The sequence below is a fragment of the Aegilops tauschii genome, chromosome 6, assembly GCF_002575655.3.
Source record: "Aegilops tauschii subsp. strangulata cultivar AL8/78 chromosome 6, Aet v6.0, whole genome shotgun sequence".
NCBI classification, from domain to species: domain Eukaryota; kingdom Viridiplantae; phylum Streptophyta; class Magnoliopsida; order Poales; family Poaceae; genus Aegilops; species Aegilops tauschii.
In genome coordinates this window covers 118905612-118924438 of record NC_053040.3, presented here as the reverse complement: position 1 = coordinate 118924438, position 18827 = coordinate 118905612, and the positions used below count along the sequence as shown (strand labels likewise).

At 45.0% G+C, this 18827-nt stretch overlaps 1 protein-coding gene across 1 annotated transcript; it reads right to left on the bottom strand.

Annotated features, from left to right (window-relative positions):
- Positions 1-17119: 17119 nt before the first annotated feature.
- On the bottom strand, positions 17120-18357 carry LOC120966246 (uncharacterized). Its single transcript, XM_040392148.3, has 2 exons — positions 17941-18357; positions 17120-17802 (listed from the first exon to the last, which is right to left on the bottom strand). The coding sequence occupies exons 1-2, from the start codon at positions 18124-18126 to the stop codon at positions 17440-17442; spliced, it is 549 nt and encodes a 182-aa protein (XP_040248082.1). The 5' UTR covers positions 18127-18357; the 3' UTR covers positions 17120-17439.
- Between the last annotated feature and the right edge of the window lie 470 nt (positions 18358-18827).

Below are 18827 nucleotides of genomic sequence, written 5' to 3'. Positions count from 1 at the left end.
TACCCGGAGAACAACAGGGGAGACACTGACAAAATTTATGCGTCGGATCCGGAGCAAAGCATATGGGAAAACGAACCCAATCTACACATACTCGGGCTGTCCATGGATAGCGTTGGACAATTCAAAAGAATCACGGTTATAAATATGCAAATGCATGCATATTTATAGATGTAACCCTTTCGAACGGGAGACGCATAGTGGTTACGCATACTGATGATTGACACCTATAGCTAGAAAGTTTCATCGGCACGAAGACCGGAACAGAGCAAATGAAGGGGAGGAGGAGATGTCATTTGTGCTCACCAACGAACGCAGGGGCGGAGCTCGTCGAACGCACGGGGAGGTCGTCAAACACCACACCCTCGCAGTGACGAAACAACTGCACATTTGAATCCACCCGATAAACACAAATATGTATGATGTTTTGCATAACAAAATCGAAAAATATACAACCTAACTCATAATTCACAAATATATGACCTCGCCGGCCTCTTGAAGGCCAAAGAGCAGCTTCTACATATTCTTCTTTTCTTCTTTTCTTCTTTTCTTCTTTTCTTCTTCTTCTTCTTCTTCTTCTTCTCCCCTCCTCTTCTTCTCCTACACTTTCTTCTTCTTCTTCTTCTCCCCTCCTCTTCTTCTCCTACACTTTCTTCTTCTTCTTCTCCCCTCTTCTTCTTCTTCTTCTCCTTCTTCTTCTTCTTCTTCTTCTTCTTCTTCTTCTTCTTCTTCTTCAGGAGATGTCATTTGTGCTCACCAATGAACGCAGGGGCGGAGCTCGTCGAACGCACGGGGAGGTCGTCAAACACCACACCCTCGCAGTGACGAAACAACTGCACATTTGAATCCACCCGATAAACACAAATATGTATGATGTTTTGCATAACAAAATCGAAAAATATACGACCTAACTCATAATTCACAAATATATGACCTCGCCGGCCTCTTGAAGGCCAAAGAGCACCTTCTACATATTCTTCTTTTCTTCTTTTCTTCGTTTCTTCTTCTTCTTCTTCTTCTTCTTCTTCTTCTTCTCCCCTCCTCTTCTTCTCCTACACTTTCTTCTTCTTCTTCTCCCCTCTTCTTCTTCTTCTCCTTCTTCTTCTTCTTCTTCTTCTTCTTCCCCTTCTACATATTCTTCTTTTCTTCTTCTTCTTTTTTCATCTTTTTTCTACTTCTTTTAATTATATGAATAATTATCTAAGACCCATGCACTAAATCTAACACTAACACATATATATCTAGCACTAAACCTAACACTAACAATTAAAGAGCAAAAAAAAGAAAAATAACTCACCGGACCCGACGGGGGCCGGGGCTTCGCAACAGAAGGGTGGCGGTGGCGACGGGGGCCGCAGGGCTCCGGCCGGGGCGGTGGAGCTCATCATGGGGGAGGGGCGGTGGAGCTCATCAAGGGGAGGGGCGGTGAGCGGCGGCCCCGGGCCGGCAGGGAGGCGGGGGCGATGGGGCCGCGGTGGCGGGTGGCGGGGGCGGCGGCGACGCCGGGGTGGTGGGGCGGCGGGGTGGTGGGTCGATGGCACGGGGTGGGGGCGGCGGCGGGTGGTGGGGGTGGCGGCGGGTGGCGGGGGCGGCTGGTGGGTGGCGGGGGCGGCGGCAGGTGGTGGGGGTGGCGACACGGGGTGGGGGCGGGCGGCGGGGGCGGCGGCGTGGTAGCTCGGGGATGAGATATGAGAGAAACAGAGAGAGATGGATCCAGGGCGGGGTGGGTCTCGCCGTTAGTTAGGTTAGTTCTTTGCCGTCCACCAAACCTTTGCCGTCAGCTTTTCTTTCTCTTTGTCATCCACTAGCTGACGGCAAAGAGGGGGCCGTTAAGTTTTTTTTTAATCAGCTCGTTAGTGGGGACCACCACTCTCTTTGTCGTCTGCTAGCTGACGGCAAAGAGTCTTTGCCGTCCGCTAGCTGACGGCAAAGAGCAGGCTGATGGCAAAGACCGTTCTTTGCAATCAGCCTACTCTTTGCCGTCCATTTTCTGTAAGCGGATGGCAAAGGCTTGGGTGGCGGCAAATTAGCTAATTCTAGTAGTGAAGGATGCCCGTAAGTTTGTCTTATCTTGTGATGAATGTCAAAGAATTGGTAATATTAGTAGACGTCAAGAAATGCCTATGAATTATTCACTTGTTATTGAACCATTTGATGTTTGGGGCTTTGATTATATGGGACCGTTTCCTGCCTCTAATGGTATACACATATCTTAGTTGCTGTTGATTACGTTACTAAGTGGGTAGAAGCTATTCCGACTAGTAGTGCTGATCATAACACGTCTATTAAGATGCTTAAAGAAGTTATTTTTCTGAGGTTTGCAGTCCCTAGATATTTAATGACTGATGGTGGTTCACATTTTATTCATGGTGCTTTTCGTAAAATGCTTGCTAAGTATGATGTTAATCATAGAATTGCATCTCCGTATCATCCGCAGTCTAGTGGTCAAGTAGAATTGAGTAATAGAGAGCTTAAATTAATTTTGCAAAAGACTATTAATAGATCTAGAAATAATTGGTCCAACAAACTTGATGATGCATTATGGGCCTATAGAACTGCATATAAAAATCCTATGGGTATGTCTCCGTATAAAATGGTTTATGGAAAAGCATGTCACTTACCTCTCGAACTAGAACATAAGGCATATTGGGCCATTAAAGAGCTCAATTATGATTTCAAACTTGCCGGTGAGAAGAGGTTATTTGACATAAGCTCACTTGATGAATGGAGAACCCAAGCCTATGAGAATGCCAAATTGTTTAAAGAAAAAGTTAAAAGATGGCATGACAAAAGGATACAAAAGCGTGAGTTTAATGTAGGTGATTATGTATTGCTATACAACTCTCATTTAAGATTTTTTGCAGGAAAACTTCTCTCTAAATGGGAAGGTCCTTACGTTATCGAGGAGGTCTATCGTTCCGGTGCCATAAAAATCAACAACTTCGAAGGCACAAATCCGAAGGTGGTGAACGGTCAAAGAATCAAACATTATATCTCAGGTAATCCTATAAATGTTGAAACTAATGTTATTGAAACCGTAACCCCGGAGGAATACATAAGGGACACTTTCCAGAACGTTTCAGACTCCGAAAAGGAATAGGTATGTGGTACGGTAAGTAAACCGACTCCAAAACAGTTCTAATGGCAACTTTTCTCCGTTTTGGAATATTTAGAAAAATAGAAAAATAAGAAGCAGTCCGGGAAGGATACGAGGCCTCCACGAGGGTGGAGGGCACGCCCTACCCCCCTGGGCGCGCCCCTGCCTCATGGGCACCTCGCGTGCTCTCTCGACTCCGTTTTCTTTCACGATACTTCTTTCGGTCGGTAAAAATTCATTATATAATCTCCCGAAGGTTTTGACTCCTGTATCACGCAAATATCCTCTGTTTTTGTTTCGAGCTATTTTTCTAACAGATCTAGATCACCATGACGTCTCCAAGCGCCCCCAAGGACAAGTTCTTCGAGAAGGTCATCAACCCCTACCTCGCGGAAGTGCTGCAACACCCTCAAACCATTGAGATGCGTGATGGATTGTTGCACATCCGCGATGTTGAGGGACCAAGGAGGACATGAAGCGTGGAGACGAGGCTCGAAGCAATGGAGAAACAAGTTTTCAAGTGCCAGGGGATGGTGGAACACAGACTCAACGCCAACCACATGATGATCGTGGAGTTCACCAACAACCACAAGCTGGATGCCAAGAACATTGGGGAGACCATGTTCAAGCTTCACGAGAAGATCGAGCACATCCAAGCCCAAATCTATGACCTGCAAAACCAAAACTGTGAGTATGAATATAGATTCAAGAGGATGAGTTTGGCTGCAGATTTGAGGATCCTGGAGACTCGATCATCCTTCTATGATGGTGAGCCTATGCCTTGGAAGATGAACGGCAAGCCCACATCATCAACAACTCCACCACCCTCTTCACCGGCAAAGGAGATCTAATCACATGGCTATGGGCACTCGCCTTGGCAACTGCCAAGCTTGGGGGAGGTGCCCCGGTATCGTATCACCATCACATCTCTATCTTTACCGTTTTGCCTTAGTTCGAACCTTTTAATAATATCTTGATCTAGTGGAATAAAAGTTTTTGTTATGATCTAGTTTTGAGTTTTGCTTTATGATCCCTCTATGTAATCGAGTCCGTGAGCTATATAATAAAGATTAATGTTGAGTCAAGGGCTTGATTATCTTGCTATGATCTTGAGGGAATAAAAGAAAAAGAAAGAATAAAAAGAAATAAAAAGAGATCATATTGATCTTATGAAGAGTAATGACTTCACATAGAAAGAGTATGATGACTAAAAGTTGTTGAGAGTTGACAAACATAGCTTTGGTCATCGTTGCAATTAATAGGAAGTAATAAAGGAAGAGAGGTTTCACATATAAATATACTATCTTGGACATCTTTTATGATTGTGAGCACTCATTAAAGTATGACATGCTAAAGAGTTGATGTTGGACAAGGAAGACAGCGTAATGGGTTATGTTTTCTTACATATGAAATAAAGTATATTGTCATGGATCATCCAACATGTTGAGCTTGCTTTTCTCCCTCATGCTAGCCAATTCTTTGCACCAAGTAGAGAAACTACTTGTGCTTCCAAATACCCTTAAACTCAGTTTTGCCATGAGAGTCCACCATATCTACCTATGGATTGAGTAAGATCCTTCAAGTAAGTTGTCATCGGTGCAAGCAATAAAAATTGCTCTCTAAATATGTATGATTGATTAGTGTGGAGGAAATAAGCTTTATACAATCTTGTGATGTGGAAGAAATAAAAGCGACGGACTGCATAATAAAGGTCCATATCACAAGTGGCAATATAAAGTGACGTTCTTTCGCATTAAGATTTTGTGCATCCAACCTTGAAAGCGCATGAAAACCTCTGCTTCCCTCTGCGAAGGGCCTATCTTTTACTTTTATCTTCTACCTCATGCAAGAGTCATGGTGATCTTCACCTTTCCTTTTTACATTTTATCCTTTGGCAAGCACAGTATGTTGGAAAGATCCTGATATATATATATATATATATATATATATATATATATATATATATATATATATATATATATATATAATTGGATGTAAGTTAGCATGAACTATTATTGTTGACATTACCCTTGAGGTAAAAGGTTGGGAGGCGAAACTATAAGCCCCTATCTTTCTCTCTGTCCGATTAAAACTCCGTAAACACAAGTATTGCGTGAGTGTTAGCAATTGTGAAAGACTAAATGATAGTTGAGTATGTGGACTTGCTGAAAAGCTCTTACATAGACTCTTTCTGATGTTATGATAAATTGCAATTGCCTCAATGACTGAGATTATAGTTTGTTAGTTCTTAATGAAGTTTCTGATTCATACTTGACATTGTGAATAGATTATTACTTGAGCATAAGAAATCATATGACAATATCTATATATGTTGCTGTTATAAGAAAGATCATGATGCCCTCATGTCCGTATTTTATTTTATCGACACCTCTATCTCTAAAAATGTGGACATATTTATCGTTATCGGCTTCCGCTTGAGGACAAGCGAGGTCTAAGCTTGGGGGAGTTGATACGTCCATTTTGCATCATGCTTTTATATCGATATTTATTGCATTATGGGCTGTTATTACACATTATGTCACAATACTTATGCATATTCTCTCTTATTTTACAAGGTTTACATAAATAGGGAGAATGCCGGCAGCTAGAATTCTGGGCTGGAAAAGGAGCAAATATTAGAGACCTATTATGCACAACTCCAAAAGTCCTGAAACTCCACGGAAGTTATTTTTGGAAATAATAAAAAATACTGAGCGAAGAAAATACCAGAGGGGACCCACACCCTGAGCACGAGGGTGGGGGGTGCGCCCTACCCCCCTGGGTGGCCCTCCAATGCCCATCTTCTGCTATATGAAGTCTTTCGTCCGAAGAAAAATCATAAGCAAGCTTTCGGGACGAGACTCCGCCGCCACAAGGCGGAACCTTGGCGGAACCAATCTAGGGCTCCGGCATAGCTGTTCTGCCGGGGACACTTCCCTCTGGGAGGGGGAAATCATCGCCATCGTCATCACCACGATCCTCTCATCGGGAGGGGGTCAATCTCCATCAACATCTTCACCAGCACCATCTCCTCTCAAACCCCAGTTCATCTCTTGTATCCAATTCTTGTCTCTAAGTCTGAGATTGGTACCTGTAGGTTGCTAGTAGTGTTCATTACTCCTTGTAGTTGATGCTAGTTGGTTTATTTGGTGGAAGATCATATGTTCAGATCCTATATGCATATTAATACCCCTCTGATTATGAACATGAATATGCTTTGTGAGTAGTTATGTTTGTTCCTGAGGACATGACAGAAGTCTTGCTATTAGTAATCATGTGAATTTGGTATTCGTTCGATGTTTTGACGAGATGTATGTTGTCTCTCCTCTAGTGGTGTTATGTGAACGTCGACTACATGACACTTCACCATTGTTTGGGCCTAGAGGAAGGCACTGGGAAGTAATAAGTAGATGATGGGTTGCTAGAGTAACAGAAGCTTAAACCCTAGTTTATGCGTTGCATCGTAAGGGGCTGATTTGGATCCATATGTTTCATGCTATGGTTAGGTTTACCTTAATACTTCTTTTGTAGTTGCGGATGCTTGCAATTGGAGTTAATCATAAGTGGGATGTTTGTCCAAGTAAGGACAGCACCCAAGCACCGGTCCACCCACTTATCAAATTATCAAAGTACCGAGCGCGAACCATATGAACGTGATGAAAACTAGCTTGATGATAATTCCCATGTGTCCTCAGGAGCACTTTTCTCTATATAAGAGTTTGTCCAGGCTTGTCCTTTGCTACAAAAAGGATTGGGCCACCTTGCTGCACTTCATTTACTCTTGTTACTTGTTACCCGTTACAAATTATCTTATCACAAAACTATCTGTTATCGATAATTTCAGTGCTTGCAGAGAATACCTTGCTGAAAACCGCTTATCATTTCCTTCTGCTCCTCGTTGGGTTCGACACTCTTACTTATCGTAAGGACTACGATAGCTCCCCTATACTTGTGGGTCATCACTAACCCGCACTGACGCTTTTTCAGCAAAATTGCCATGGTGTTGTTTTTGTGCAGAAATCAAAATTCTCGGATTGACCTAAAAATTTACAGAGAATATTTTTGGAAAATATAAAAATACTGGTGGAAAAATATACCAGAGGGGGGCCACCTAGGATCCAGAAGCTCAGGGGGTGCGCCTACCTCCAAGGCGTGCCCTCCAGGCTTGTGGGCCCCCTGGACCTCCGGCAACCCTAACTCCGACTCCATATATTCCTATTTGCCTAGAAAAAAAATCAGAGAGAAGGATTCATCGCGTTTCACTATACGGAGCCACCGCCGCCTCCTGTTCTTCATCAGGAGGGCTGATATGGAGTCCGTTCGGGGCTCTGGAGAGGGGAAACCGACGCTGTCATCATCATCAACCTTCCTCCATCACCAATTTCATGATGCTCACCGCTGAGAGTGAGTAATTCCTTCATAGGCTTGCTGGACGGTGATGGGTTGGATGAGATTTATCATGTAATCGAGTTAGTTTTGTTAGGGCTTGATCCCTTGTATCCACTGTGTTCCGAGATTTATGTTGTTATGACTTTTCTATGCTTAATGCTTTTCAGTAGGGCCCGAGTGCCATGATTTCAGATTTGAACCTATTATGTTTTCATGAATATATATATATATATATATATGTGTGTGTGTGTGTGTGTGTGTGTGTTCTTGATCCTATCTTGCAAGTTATATGCACCTATTAGGTGTTATGATCCGCATACCCCAAGGTGACAATAATTGGGATTCTTTTCGGTGATTACCATAGTTTGATGAGTTCATGTATTCACTAAGTGTTAATGCTTTGTTCCAGTTCTCTATTAAAAGGAGGGTTTAATATCCCTTAGTTTCCTTATGGATCCCGCTGCCATGGGAGGGTAGGACAAAAGATGGCATGCAAGTTCTTTTCCATAAGCACGTATGACTATATATGGAATACATGCCTACATTACATTCATGAATTGGAGCTAGTTCTGTGTCGCCCTAGGCTATAACTGTTGCATGATGAATGCCATCCAACATAATTATCCATCACTGATCCAATGCCTACGAGATTTTTACATATTGATCCTTGCTAAGTTACTTTTGTCGTTGCTACTGTTACTATTGCTACCGTTACCATCACTATCATATTACTTTTCTACTAAAGCCTTTACTGCAGATATTAAGTCTTTCAGGTGTGGTTGAATTGACAACTCAACTGCTTATACTTGCGAATATTCTTTGGCTCCCCTTGTGTCGAACCAATAAATTTGGGTTGAATACTCTACCCTCGAAAACTGTTGCGATCCCCTATACTTGTGGGTTGTCATGCGTCAAGGGGGACCACTGAGCATCATGCCTCAGGAGCCCTCACTAGCTCTCGAAGCCACTCACCTCCTGGTAGGGATGAAAATGGAGTGGAAACTTTCCGTTTTTCCGGAGGAAAAATGGAAACGGAGAGGAAATATGGAAACGGAAATGGAAATTTGCAAAACGGAAGTGGAAATGGAATTTTTTATGCGGAAACGGAAACAAAAACGGAACGGTGTTTTCCGGTGGAACATGCATGGAAATGGAACTTTCCGTTTCCGTGAGTATGGAATTTATGTTTTTACTATAGACCTATAGCTGCTTTGTAACCCAACCACCAAAGAGAACACAATGACACAATTAGTGGAATGGATCTGAGGCCCAACTTCTACTACCACACATGTACTTAGGTTGACCCTATACGCAATTGTCCGGTACTACTACAATACTACGCTAAGTTGCTAACATAATGATATTATTTTGTAGCCATGTTAACAACTCATTATTTGTTTGTTTTTGTGTGTATTTCTCTATGATTCAAGGGGTATTTAAGTTCCGATCAATGCCTATTTATATTTCCGCATCCGCTTTGTATTCGCTCCGTGTCCATTTCCGGTAGTATCTGTTTCTGTATTCATTTCCTGGGTTTCTGTATTCATTTCCGCTTCTGCAAAAAAATGTGAAAACAAATATGATAGCACTCAGTTCCGTCCGTTTCCGCTTCGTTTTCATCCCTACCTCCTGGCCTTGTCTAGGCATCACGACCTGACATCCCATCAACGGTTGAGGCCAGCACGGGGGCTGGGCCCTGCCGACGTACAGCGCAAAGGCAAGCAAAAAGGAAAACGAGCATAGAAAGGAAGCCCACAAGATCACGAGCATTCATTACAAGCATCAAGTGTTTAAATAGGTAAAGCCATCATCTCACGCCTCTACGAGGTAGAATCAGTCTATTACAGAATGATAAGGGGAGCTTTAAGAAGAGGCATCGTCACCGCCATTGCCATTGTCCGCCACAGCCTTGCCGGAGCCCTTGCCGCCACTGCAGGAGAACTTCCCAAGCAGCGTGTCCACGTGGCCTTCCACGACCCCCGCAAGGCCGTCGTGGAGCTCTTCGGGAATGGGACCTATCACCTTGCTGAAGCCGAAGTCAGGGTTGCCATGGAGAAGGTGGCTGAAGACGTGAGTCGCCACCAAAGAGAAGAGGACGCGACACTCTTCCTCCGAGATGTCGTCCACCTTCCTGGCCCCGTGCTACTTCTTGAGCTTGCGTTGGTTTTTCCCTTCAAGAGGAAAGGGTGATGCAGTAAAGTAGAGATAAGTATTTCCCTCAGTTAGAGAACCAAGGTATCAATCCAGTAGGAGGCACAAGCAAGTCACCAATCTATGCACCTACACAAACAATCAAACACTTGCACCCAACGCGATAAAGGGGTTGTCAATCCCTTCACGGTCAATTGCAATGTTGAGATCTAATAGAGATAGATATAGAAGATTACTAAAACATAAAACAAAATAAAAACAAATAACTTACAGCAAGGTATTTTTGGGTTTTATGATTTATAGATCTAAAAATATATGATGGTAAATAGACCCGAGGGCCATAGGTTTCACTAGAGTCTTCTCTCTTGAAGGAAAATAATACGGTGGGTGAACAAATTACTGTCGACCAATTGATAGAAAAGTGCAAAGTTATGACGATATCCAAGGCAATGATTATGAATATAGGCATCACGTCCATGTCAAGTAGACCGAAACGATTCTGCATCTACTACTATAACTCCACACATCTACCGACTCTTGCCTGCATCTAGCGTATTAAGTTCAAGAGAACAGAGTAACGCATTAACTAAGATGACATGATGTAGAGTGGTAAACTCAAGCAATATGATGAAAACCCCATCTTTTTACCCTTGATGGCAACAATACAATACATGCCTCACTACCCCTACTATGTAACTAGGCGAGGACACCGCAAGATTGAACCCAAAACTAAGCACCTCTCCCATTGCAAGAAATACCAATCTAGTTGGCCAAACAAAACCGATAATTCGAAGAGAAATACAAAGATATCAAATCATGCATATAAGAATTCAGAGAAGATTCAAATAATATTCATAGATAATCTGATCATAAATCCACAATTCATCGGATCTTGACAAACACACCGCAAAAGAATATTACATCGGATAGAACTCCAAGAACATCGAGAAGAACATGGTATTAAAGATCATAGACAGAGAAGAAGCCATCTAGCTACTAGCAATGGACCCGCAGGTCTGTGGTAAACTACTCACGCATCATCGGAAGGGCAATAGGGTTGATGTAGATGTCCTCTGTGATCGAATCCCCCTCCGGCAGATCGCCGGAAAAGGCCCCAAGATGGGATCTCATGGGAACAGAGGCTTGCGGCGGTGGTAAAGTATTTTCGTGGATGCCTGTGATGGTTTGGGAATATTTGGGAATATATAGGCCAAAGATTAGGGTTAGGAGACCTCCGAGGGGGCCACAAGCCCAGGCCCCCCTAGGGTGCGCCCCTACGGCTTGCCGTCGCCTAGTGGGTCTTCTCACTTCATCTCCAAGTCTTGTCAGTGTCTTCTGGTCCAAGAAAAACCATCGCGAAAGTTTTATTCCATTTGGACTCCGTTTGATATTCCTTTTCTGTAAAACTCAAAAAAAAAGGAAAAAATAGAAACTGGCACTGGGCTCTAGGTTAATAGGTTAGTCCCAAAAATAATATAAAATAGCATATTAATGCATATCAAACATCCAAAACAGATAATATAATAGCATGGAACAATCAAAAATTATAGATACGTTGGAGACGTATCACCCCGTCCTCGAGCCGTTCCACGAGCTTGGAGGAGAATTCAGCATAATCAGCGTCGCGGGCCACAAGAGGAGTCTCGAGCTTCTCCCTCCAGATGGAGCCCAGGGCATCGCGGGCTCAGAGCTCGAGAGAGGAGAGCACCGTGGGGCACTCAGAGCGCTGCCCCCGGTTCGTGTCAACCGCCGCCTTGAGTTCAACGATTTCTTGCTGAAACTTCTCGCGCTCCACCTCAAAGGCATCCTTCTGCAGCTTCAGTTCCTCGCTGTGCTCTCCGGCAAGCCTTGAGCACTCAGCAGCTGCCTTCGCGTCGGCCTCCGCTTGGATTTTATTCTCCATGGCGCTCACAAGCCCAGCGGCGCCCTTTCCGCCATCGCCTCCGTGAAGGAGTCGGGGAGACGGAGCCAGGGTCAAGGGCGACGGTGCATATTCACTAGGAACTCACGGGCCGCCTTGGCTGAGTGGCTCGCCGCATGTGGAGGTAGAGCGGCCTCGCCACCCCGGCCGCATTGGCCACGGGCTGCTCGCCCTCCGCGCCCGCGAGCGGCGCCTCTTCGGTGACCACTCGACCCGACGGCGACGGTAGCTGGAGGACGCCTACGCCCCCGTGGAGGCACCCTGGGCATCGCGGCGGAAGCACGTCTGCGGCCTCTCGCCATATCTACTGAAGTTCAATTGGATCGATGGGTAAGAGGAAGAGTTTGGAAGGATAAGATGAGCGGGGAAGCCCTTCCCCTTGCCCTTATATAGCGCGTGGGTTGGGCGTGGCCCGCGCCCCCTCGCCTTCGAGAGGCGAAGGCAAATGCAGGACAAGGGATTAATGATGACCTCACGCCCTGCGCGGGCAGGCTTTATGGCAGCTTGGGTAGTTGCCGATGCACCGTGGGAGAAGTGGGGGCGTCCCACGTTCCATCGCGCGCCACGTGTCGCGCTTGGCCCGCTGGCGGTTGGGGCCTGCGCCGTTTCGCCCCCTTTCATGGAAGTATGCGCGTCGCGGGCCCGGGGCTACTGTCGGGACCGTGGATCCCTGGGTATCCAGCCCCGTCTACTGAAGCCCATGGCACGGTGCATGGCGAGGCCCATCTAGAGGCCACTGGCGAGCGTCACGATCTTGCCTCCTCGCGAGGTACTCGCCCCCGAGGCCCATCTCCAGAGGCCAAATAGGCGGCCAAGGCACCATAGCATCACCAGGGGCCTCATGAGGCCCTCTTGCAAGGCAGCCTCCTGAGGTTCTCCTCCTTGAGGCGGACGACCCGAGGGCGGCTCCGCCCGGTCGCGCGGCCCTGCGCTCACCACGTGGGTGACGCGTGTGACGACAGAAGGCAGCAGGTGATGCGCTAGCCGGCGCGGATGAGGAGGATTTCCTCTTTGGTGCTAAGGAGGCAAAGGAGCAGTTCACCTCCCAAAGCACTCCCAAAGGTTGCCTGATCGGTAAAACAAGACCAAGACGATGGACGCGCCAGGGCAGATGTCATTCCCGAGCCCACCAACGCGTCACGGCAGGAGGCTTTGCAGGCGAAGCCTATGTTTAGTCAGGATAGGCTGCAACCTTGTCCCCCTTCAAACTGGTCGTTGTGGCAACCCTTCCCGCCATGTTTTTTCGAGGGAAGAGGACCAAAGGGAGTATAAGAGGAGGGCAAGGATCCACGAGCCCATCACTTGTACTCTCTCTCGCCAAGCAATCCCAGACAAGCAGGAGTAGGGTTTTATACCGCGAGGTGGCTCGAACCTGGGTAACTACCGTGTTCATAGTTCTTCTTCCTTAGCTCGTGCTCGCCGGAGTGTAACCGTGAGGTCATGAGGACAGAGTAGGGCCATAGGAATAAACGCACCCCAGAGTTCGAACCTCTTGGGTCCCTGGAGCCCTGATTCCGATAGTGGGATTTGCTCCTCCCGACTATGGAGAGATATTCTTAGGGCCCTCTCGGTGTGACGGCTAGGGATGACAGTTTTGCCCAAGGGTATGGGTACCCACGGGTACCCTACCCGAAAAGTGGGCATGGGCAAGACTTTACAAGATTTTGTACCCATGGGTAATGGTTATCCATACCCGTAAAATATATGGGTAGGGCATGGGTATGAAATTATGACCATGGCTAACCCAATGGATACCCAGAAAAATTTAATAAATAAAAACAACTCCTCCGAAATGTGGGGTCAACAACCAACTCATATGGCCCAACCCATAACACCTTCAACTAACCATAGCTCATAGGCCCGTAGCCACAAGTTTGCCACTCCTACGTCCTATACCCCTAGAAACGATGAAATCTTGACTCATCACCAACAGAGTTTTGTCCAACTCCAGCTTATATAACGTACCACGGCCCCTATGGTTACACAACCTAGTCAGCTACGTCGTGGAGGGGGACCTCCACACCTCAGTCTTCCCTAACTTGGACGACAAGGCTTCCGATTTTTTTTGTGTTGAACGCCATGGTCCGCCATGATAACCCAGGGTGGAACCGACTTAGAGGTCCTCAGGCCGGCCTACCAGGCTGGCAACCGACATTGTGCAGTACCTTTGGGCCGTAACACCGCCAAGAGCCATTTTTTAAAAAAGGTATACATCATTAAAATTCATAACAAATTTTGCATTTGTGATCGCGGTTCAGAAATAGGATCATCTTTTTAAAAATGGAAACAACTTTTGAAACCATGAGCGTTATTGAAATTATCGAACAATTTTTCAATTTGTGAACGAAATTTGAAAAATGGGAATATCTATTTTGAAACTATTAACAGTTTTTTAAATTCCCTAACATTTTTTGAATTTGCAATTTTGTGAAACAAACAATGCTTTTTCTGAACTCCAAACATTTTCCAAAATTCCTGAACATTTTATAACTTTTAAACATATTTTAAAATAGGAGCATTGTTTTAAAATGTGAACAGTTATTCAAAATTAAAGATGTTTTGTAAATTTGTGAACAATTTTTTTTGAAGAAATATTTTTTAAATTCTGAACTAATATTTGAATTTTGAAAAGGAAAATATTTTTAAAAGAAAAACATGGAGTAAAGAAATAGATAAACGTGAATATGCTAGTTCCATAAACTTGAAAGTCAGCGTGCCATGATGGGCGCTAGGCTCCCAGCGAGCCGGCCGTTTTTCTTCCTATTTTTCTATATCGTCTTCTCTATTTCGGTTCGTTTTACTAAAATTTAAGATATGTTCACAAATCTCAATAATGAATTTGAAAAAGAAATCATGAATTGGAAAAATATTCACGAAATATAAATAAAGCTCATGAATTTTTAAAATATTCACGACTTAAAAAATGTCTGTCGTCTACTTATTCAAAAAAAATCTTGATTCAGAAATATGTTCACGGATTTTTTTTGCTAAGTATATAAAAAATGTTCAGGATTTTGAGTTTTTTTAATGGAATTATAACTGGGTATTCAAAATATGGTCTTGAATTAAACAAATCATGAATTCAAAAAAATGTGCGTGAATTCAAAATCATTTTTGAGAATTTTAGAAGGTTCAAGAATTTTAGAAATGTTCACGAAGTTCAAAAATGTGTGCGAAATGGAAAAAATGTTCAAAAAATTTCGCTAATAGAAAAAATGTTCGGGAATAGAAGAAATGTTCACGAATTTTAAAAATTGTTCGCACAATTTAAAAATGTTCACGAAGATGATTGTTTCCATGAATTTGAAAATATTCAAAAACACTGTGAAATGTTCACACATTCAAAAAAATCACATATTTGATTTTTTTTCATGGATTTGGAAATATTTCATCAAATTTTAAAAAGTTCACTAATTTGAAAATTGCTTGTGTAATAAAGCTTCAACGATGGCAAGCATGCTAAGAATGATAGATGTTGATCGTTTTCTAGTTTATGTAATTATGCAATGAGATGTGCTATGCGATGTTTAGTTCAATTATGCAATGATGCTTAATAAGTATATGTTGTTGTTATGCAGACAAAAAGTTGTTGTTCTACAAAGAAAGCAAGCCATATCGCACACGATCAACTCAAGAACACATGTGCGGTGTTTACCACCATCCACGCATATCCTTCGACTTAGGTGTCTGCGGAACTTCGTACACGGTAGACAGACTACGCAAAGTCTGCGATGCTCCCCATCATCACAAACAATTAGTTCGTAGACACTGTTTACCAGGCAACACACACGGCTTGCGCGGCAGAATCATGTGTGTTATTTTGACTTATCGCACACAGTTCTTCTGACGGATCCGTGTGTCCCATATCGCACACGCATCTTCTCTCTAAATCGTGCCTGATGGATCGGCCATCACACACGTATCTTTTTTCGGTAGGCGGTTTTATTTTTTACTGTTTGTGATGTGTGCTGGATCGTAAAGAGTTCGGGCCAAGGATATGTGATAGATGTGTCCTTGGTTCCGCACTAGTGGCGAGTGGCCACTGTCTTCGTGTCTCAATTATTTGAAATAAAGTGAATTGTTTTTCAGCTAATGCAGAGCCTATTCTGAGTGCTCACCGTGTTCTTAGTGATATAGGCTAAGCTAGTCCAGGGAGATTAAGATGTCAACCCTTTCTTGTTGCAAATTCCCATCTATAGCCCAATGACACAAAAAACATGGTGGTTGAGAGTTGAAAAGTGTCACAAGCAATAAAACTTGTAGGATTTAAATTCTGTCCAATGATGATAGTCCACATATTTAGTTTCAGGCAACACAACTTACAGGTTGGGGCGATCGTTGTGGAAATCCCATTGTCGCTACGGGAATTATCTTGTCCGCCAAAAATAAATACCAAAGTTTAATTGACACAAAAACAGTTTCCAACAACCAGTAGATTTTTTTAGGGAAATGGCCAAGCAAAGTGACACAGAGATTCAGGCAACAATAACAACATTCTAACACACTCCTTTTTTGGGGCAGAGTTTATTGGCAAAGTAACACATAATTTCAGGCAACAAAATATGTCTACATAGCTAACATCTTTTACTGCAGTAGCCAGGTTTAAAATAAAGTCAGCAACCTCATCCACCTCCTGCAAGCTAGTTTTGCATAAACATGTACCGGCACTGGCACATGGCTATTACTACTCTCTTCTGTATCGGCAAGAGGCAACACCTTAGCTACGATTCACATAGATCACTGGAACACAAGTATATGTTCGTGCCTAGGTGGGCTACTTGGTAGTATGCCTAAAGCAAGATAACTCAACTTTTTTTTTTTTTGCTTGAAACCTTGGTCAATTCATGTAAACTCCGGAAAACCAAAGGGGAAGGAGATCATAGGCAGGTAGAGACACATATATGTGCACAACTAGATTTTCTTTGTTACCTAGATCCATTGATGTTTTAACATCAACTTGATTATTTTGACTGATGAGGTGAGGCAGCAAAGTGGTGGTGATATCAAATAAGTTGGAACAGAAATTGTCAAATTTAACTGGAAAATAGTAATGATGCACTGACAAATTATATTGTACTCCCTCCGTTCCTAAATATAAGTCTTTGTAGAGATTCCACTAGGTGGACTACATACGGAACAAAATGAATGAATCTACACTTAAAATGAATCTATATACATCCGTATGTGGTTCATGGTGAAATCTCTATAAAGACTTATATTTAGGAACGGAGGAAGTACACTCTAGTCTAGTTGCTATATGCACCATTCCCATCGCTCGGTCGACCCATCACTGTTGCATGCACGTGTATTCATTCCTTGTCTGCTCTTATTTTGCACAAGCATATAGTGAATAATGATAATGATATAAGTACTCCCATGTGTGTGCTGCTGCACTTTCCATTATCGGGTCTAAGAGTTATTTTCGCCGAGACTATCCTGACGCTGCATACGCGTTCAACATTCTGACATTTTAGCAAAAACTAAAATAAAATACGAAGTGCAAAAAAGCCTAAAAGTAATGAAGGGAGCAGTAGTAGCACTACTGGCACCTATAACCGCACAAATTTCAGCGCATATATCTGTAAATTCGTTAACTAATTCCAAGATATGCATAAAAATCTACTCCGAATGCTTTTATTTGACCAAGGCAGTTCTTCGGAGAGAAATTTGGCTAAGGTAGTTGCCATTGCACAGTTGCGCGCGCGCGCACACACACACCCAGTACTGCACACACCAGTGTTCTTGGCATCATCGTCTCTCACACCAAGTAGCAAGCTACGCGCAAACACACATACATAATCAGTCACTAGTCACCTAGCTAGCTACAGGTAGAAAGAGTGCTCCAGAACAGATATAGCATTAGTACTGCGTCGATCGATATCGACTAAGGGTATACCAGGGCGCAGATCAACGTGTCGACGCCGAATAGGAAGAAGAGACCGAGGGGCACCGCGAGCAGGATAAAGTGGGCTACCAGCGGTGTCCCGTGGACGAGCAGATGGCTGCCGGGGCAGCTCCCGACGGTGACGAGCGCCGCCAAGAAGACGACTTTGTCCAGGCGGTAGAAGGTGGCGACACCCATCCCGTGGGCGAAGGCAGCGAAGCTCCAGGGCACTCCCTTGCGCCAGTCCTCCGACGCGAAGGCGGCCACCGTGGCCGCCGCGGCCTGGGCGGCGCTGGACAGCAGCAGCAGCAGCGCGTCGGCGCGCATGTGCGCCACCTCATCCTCGGTGGTCGTGCACTGCCCCTGCAACACGCACGTAGGTAGCCAAAAAGCTTGAGCATATCTATCCAGCTAGCGCGGATCGGAGGAGACGAGGAAGAAAGAAGAAGAAGAGCAATGTGTCCCTCTCCTTCAGTGTAGCTAGAGACCTAATTAACTGACCTGCAGGTGTGGCTGGAGGTTGAGGGCGAGGACGGCGAGGAGGGCGGTGGCCCACCCGAGGACGAGGTGCGCCCGCGCCACCGCGCGGATGCGCATCATCCCTGTCTCTGCTGCTCCTCCGGGAGGAGGAGGAGGAGGAGGAGCAACAGCTCCACCAGCAGCTGCTGCAGCACCGGCCGGGATCATGCTGGATCTCGAGGGAGGGACGGACGGACGACGCAGAGGAGCTCTCACTGGCAGTGGAGTGGAAGGAGTGAGTAGGGCGCACGCAGTGATGAGCACTCAAGGCAGCAGGGAGATATTTAGGATGGGTGGAGACGACGACGCGGGCGATCGGCGCGCGAGGAGTGAAGGAACCCACCCCGAAGCGCTGGCTGCGCAGCATGGGCATGGGCATGACCGAGCGAGTATCCATTGTTGGCAATGTGAGAGAGACCCTTGGCCGGTGTGTGTGTGTAATAAGGGTAGAGGGGGTGGGGTTGGTCCTGTCCTCTGTGTTCCTACTCCTACGCGCTTTGCTGCGTGCAAGCTGTGCTGCTCATTCTTGAGCGCGCATGTGGCCCCCGGTGAATAACTTGTGCTTCCACTTCGGAGAAACGTTCAGAGCACCTCAACGGGAAACTAAAGGGGCTGCACTTCTGTCCGTGTCGAGGCCGCTGCGCGTTCGCTCTATCCCGTATATTTTGCCGATCAACATGGATCCAGTGCATCCTTTTGATTAGGAGTGCGTCCTTCGCAAAACCGTGATGTGCTGCTCCACCGAGATCTGTGCAAGGACAGGGGTTTGATCTCTGAAGAAATAAGCACTGCACAGTCGAAACTTCAGATAAATTCAGTAGCGAGCACCACTCGCTTGCCGCTTCGTGGCGCTGGGTCTTAACGGACGT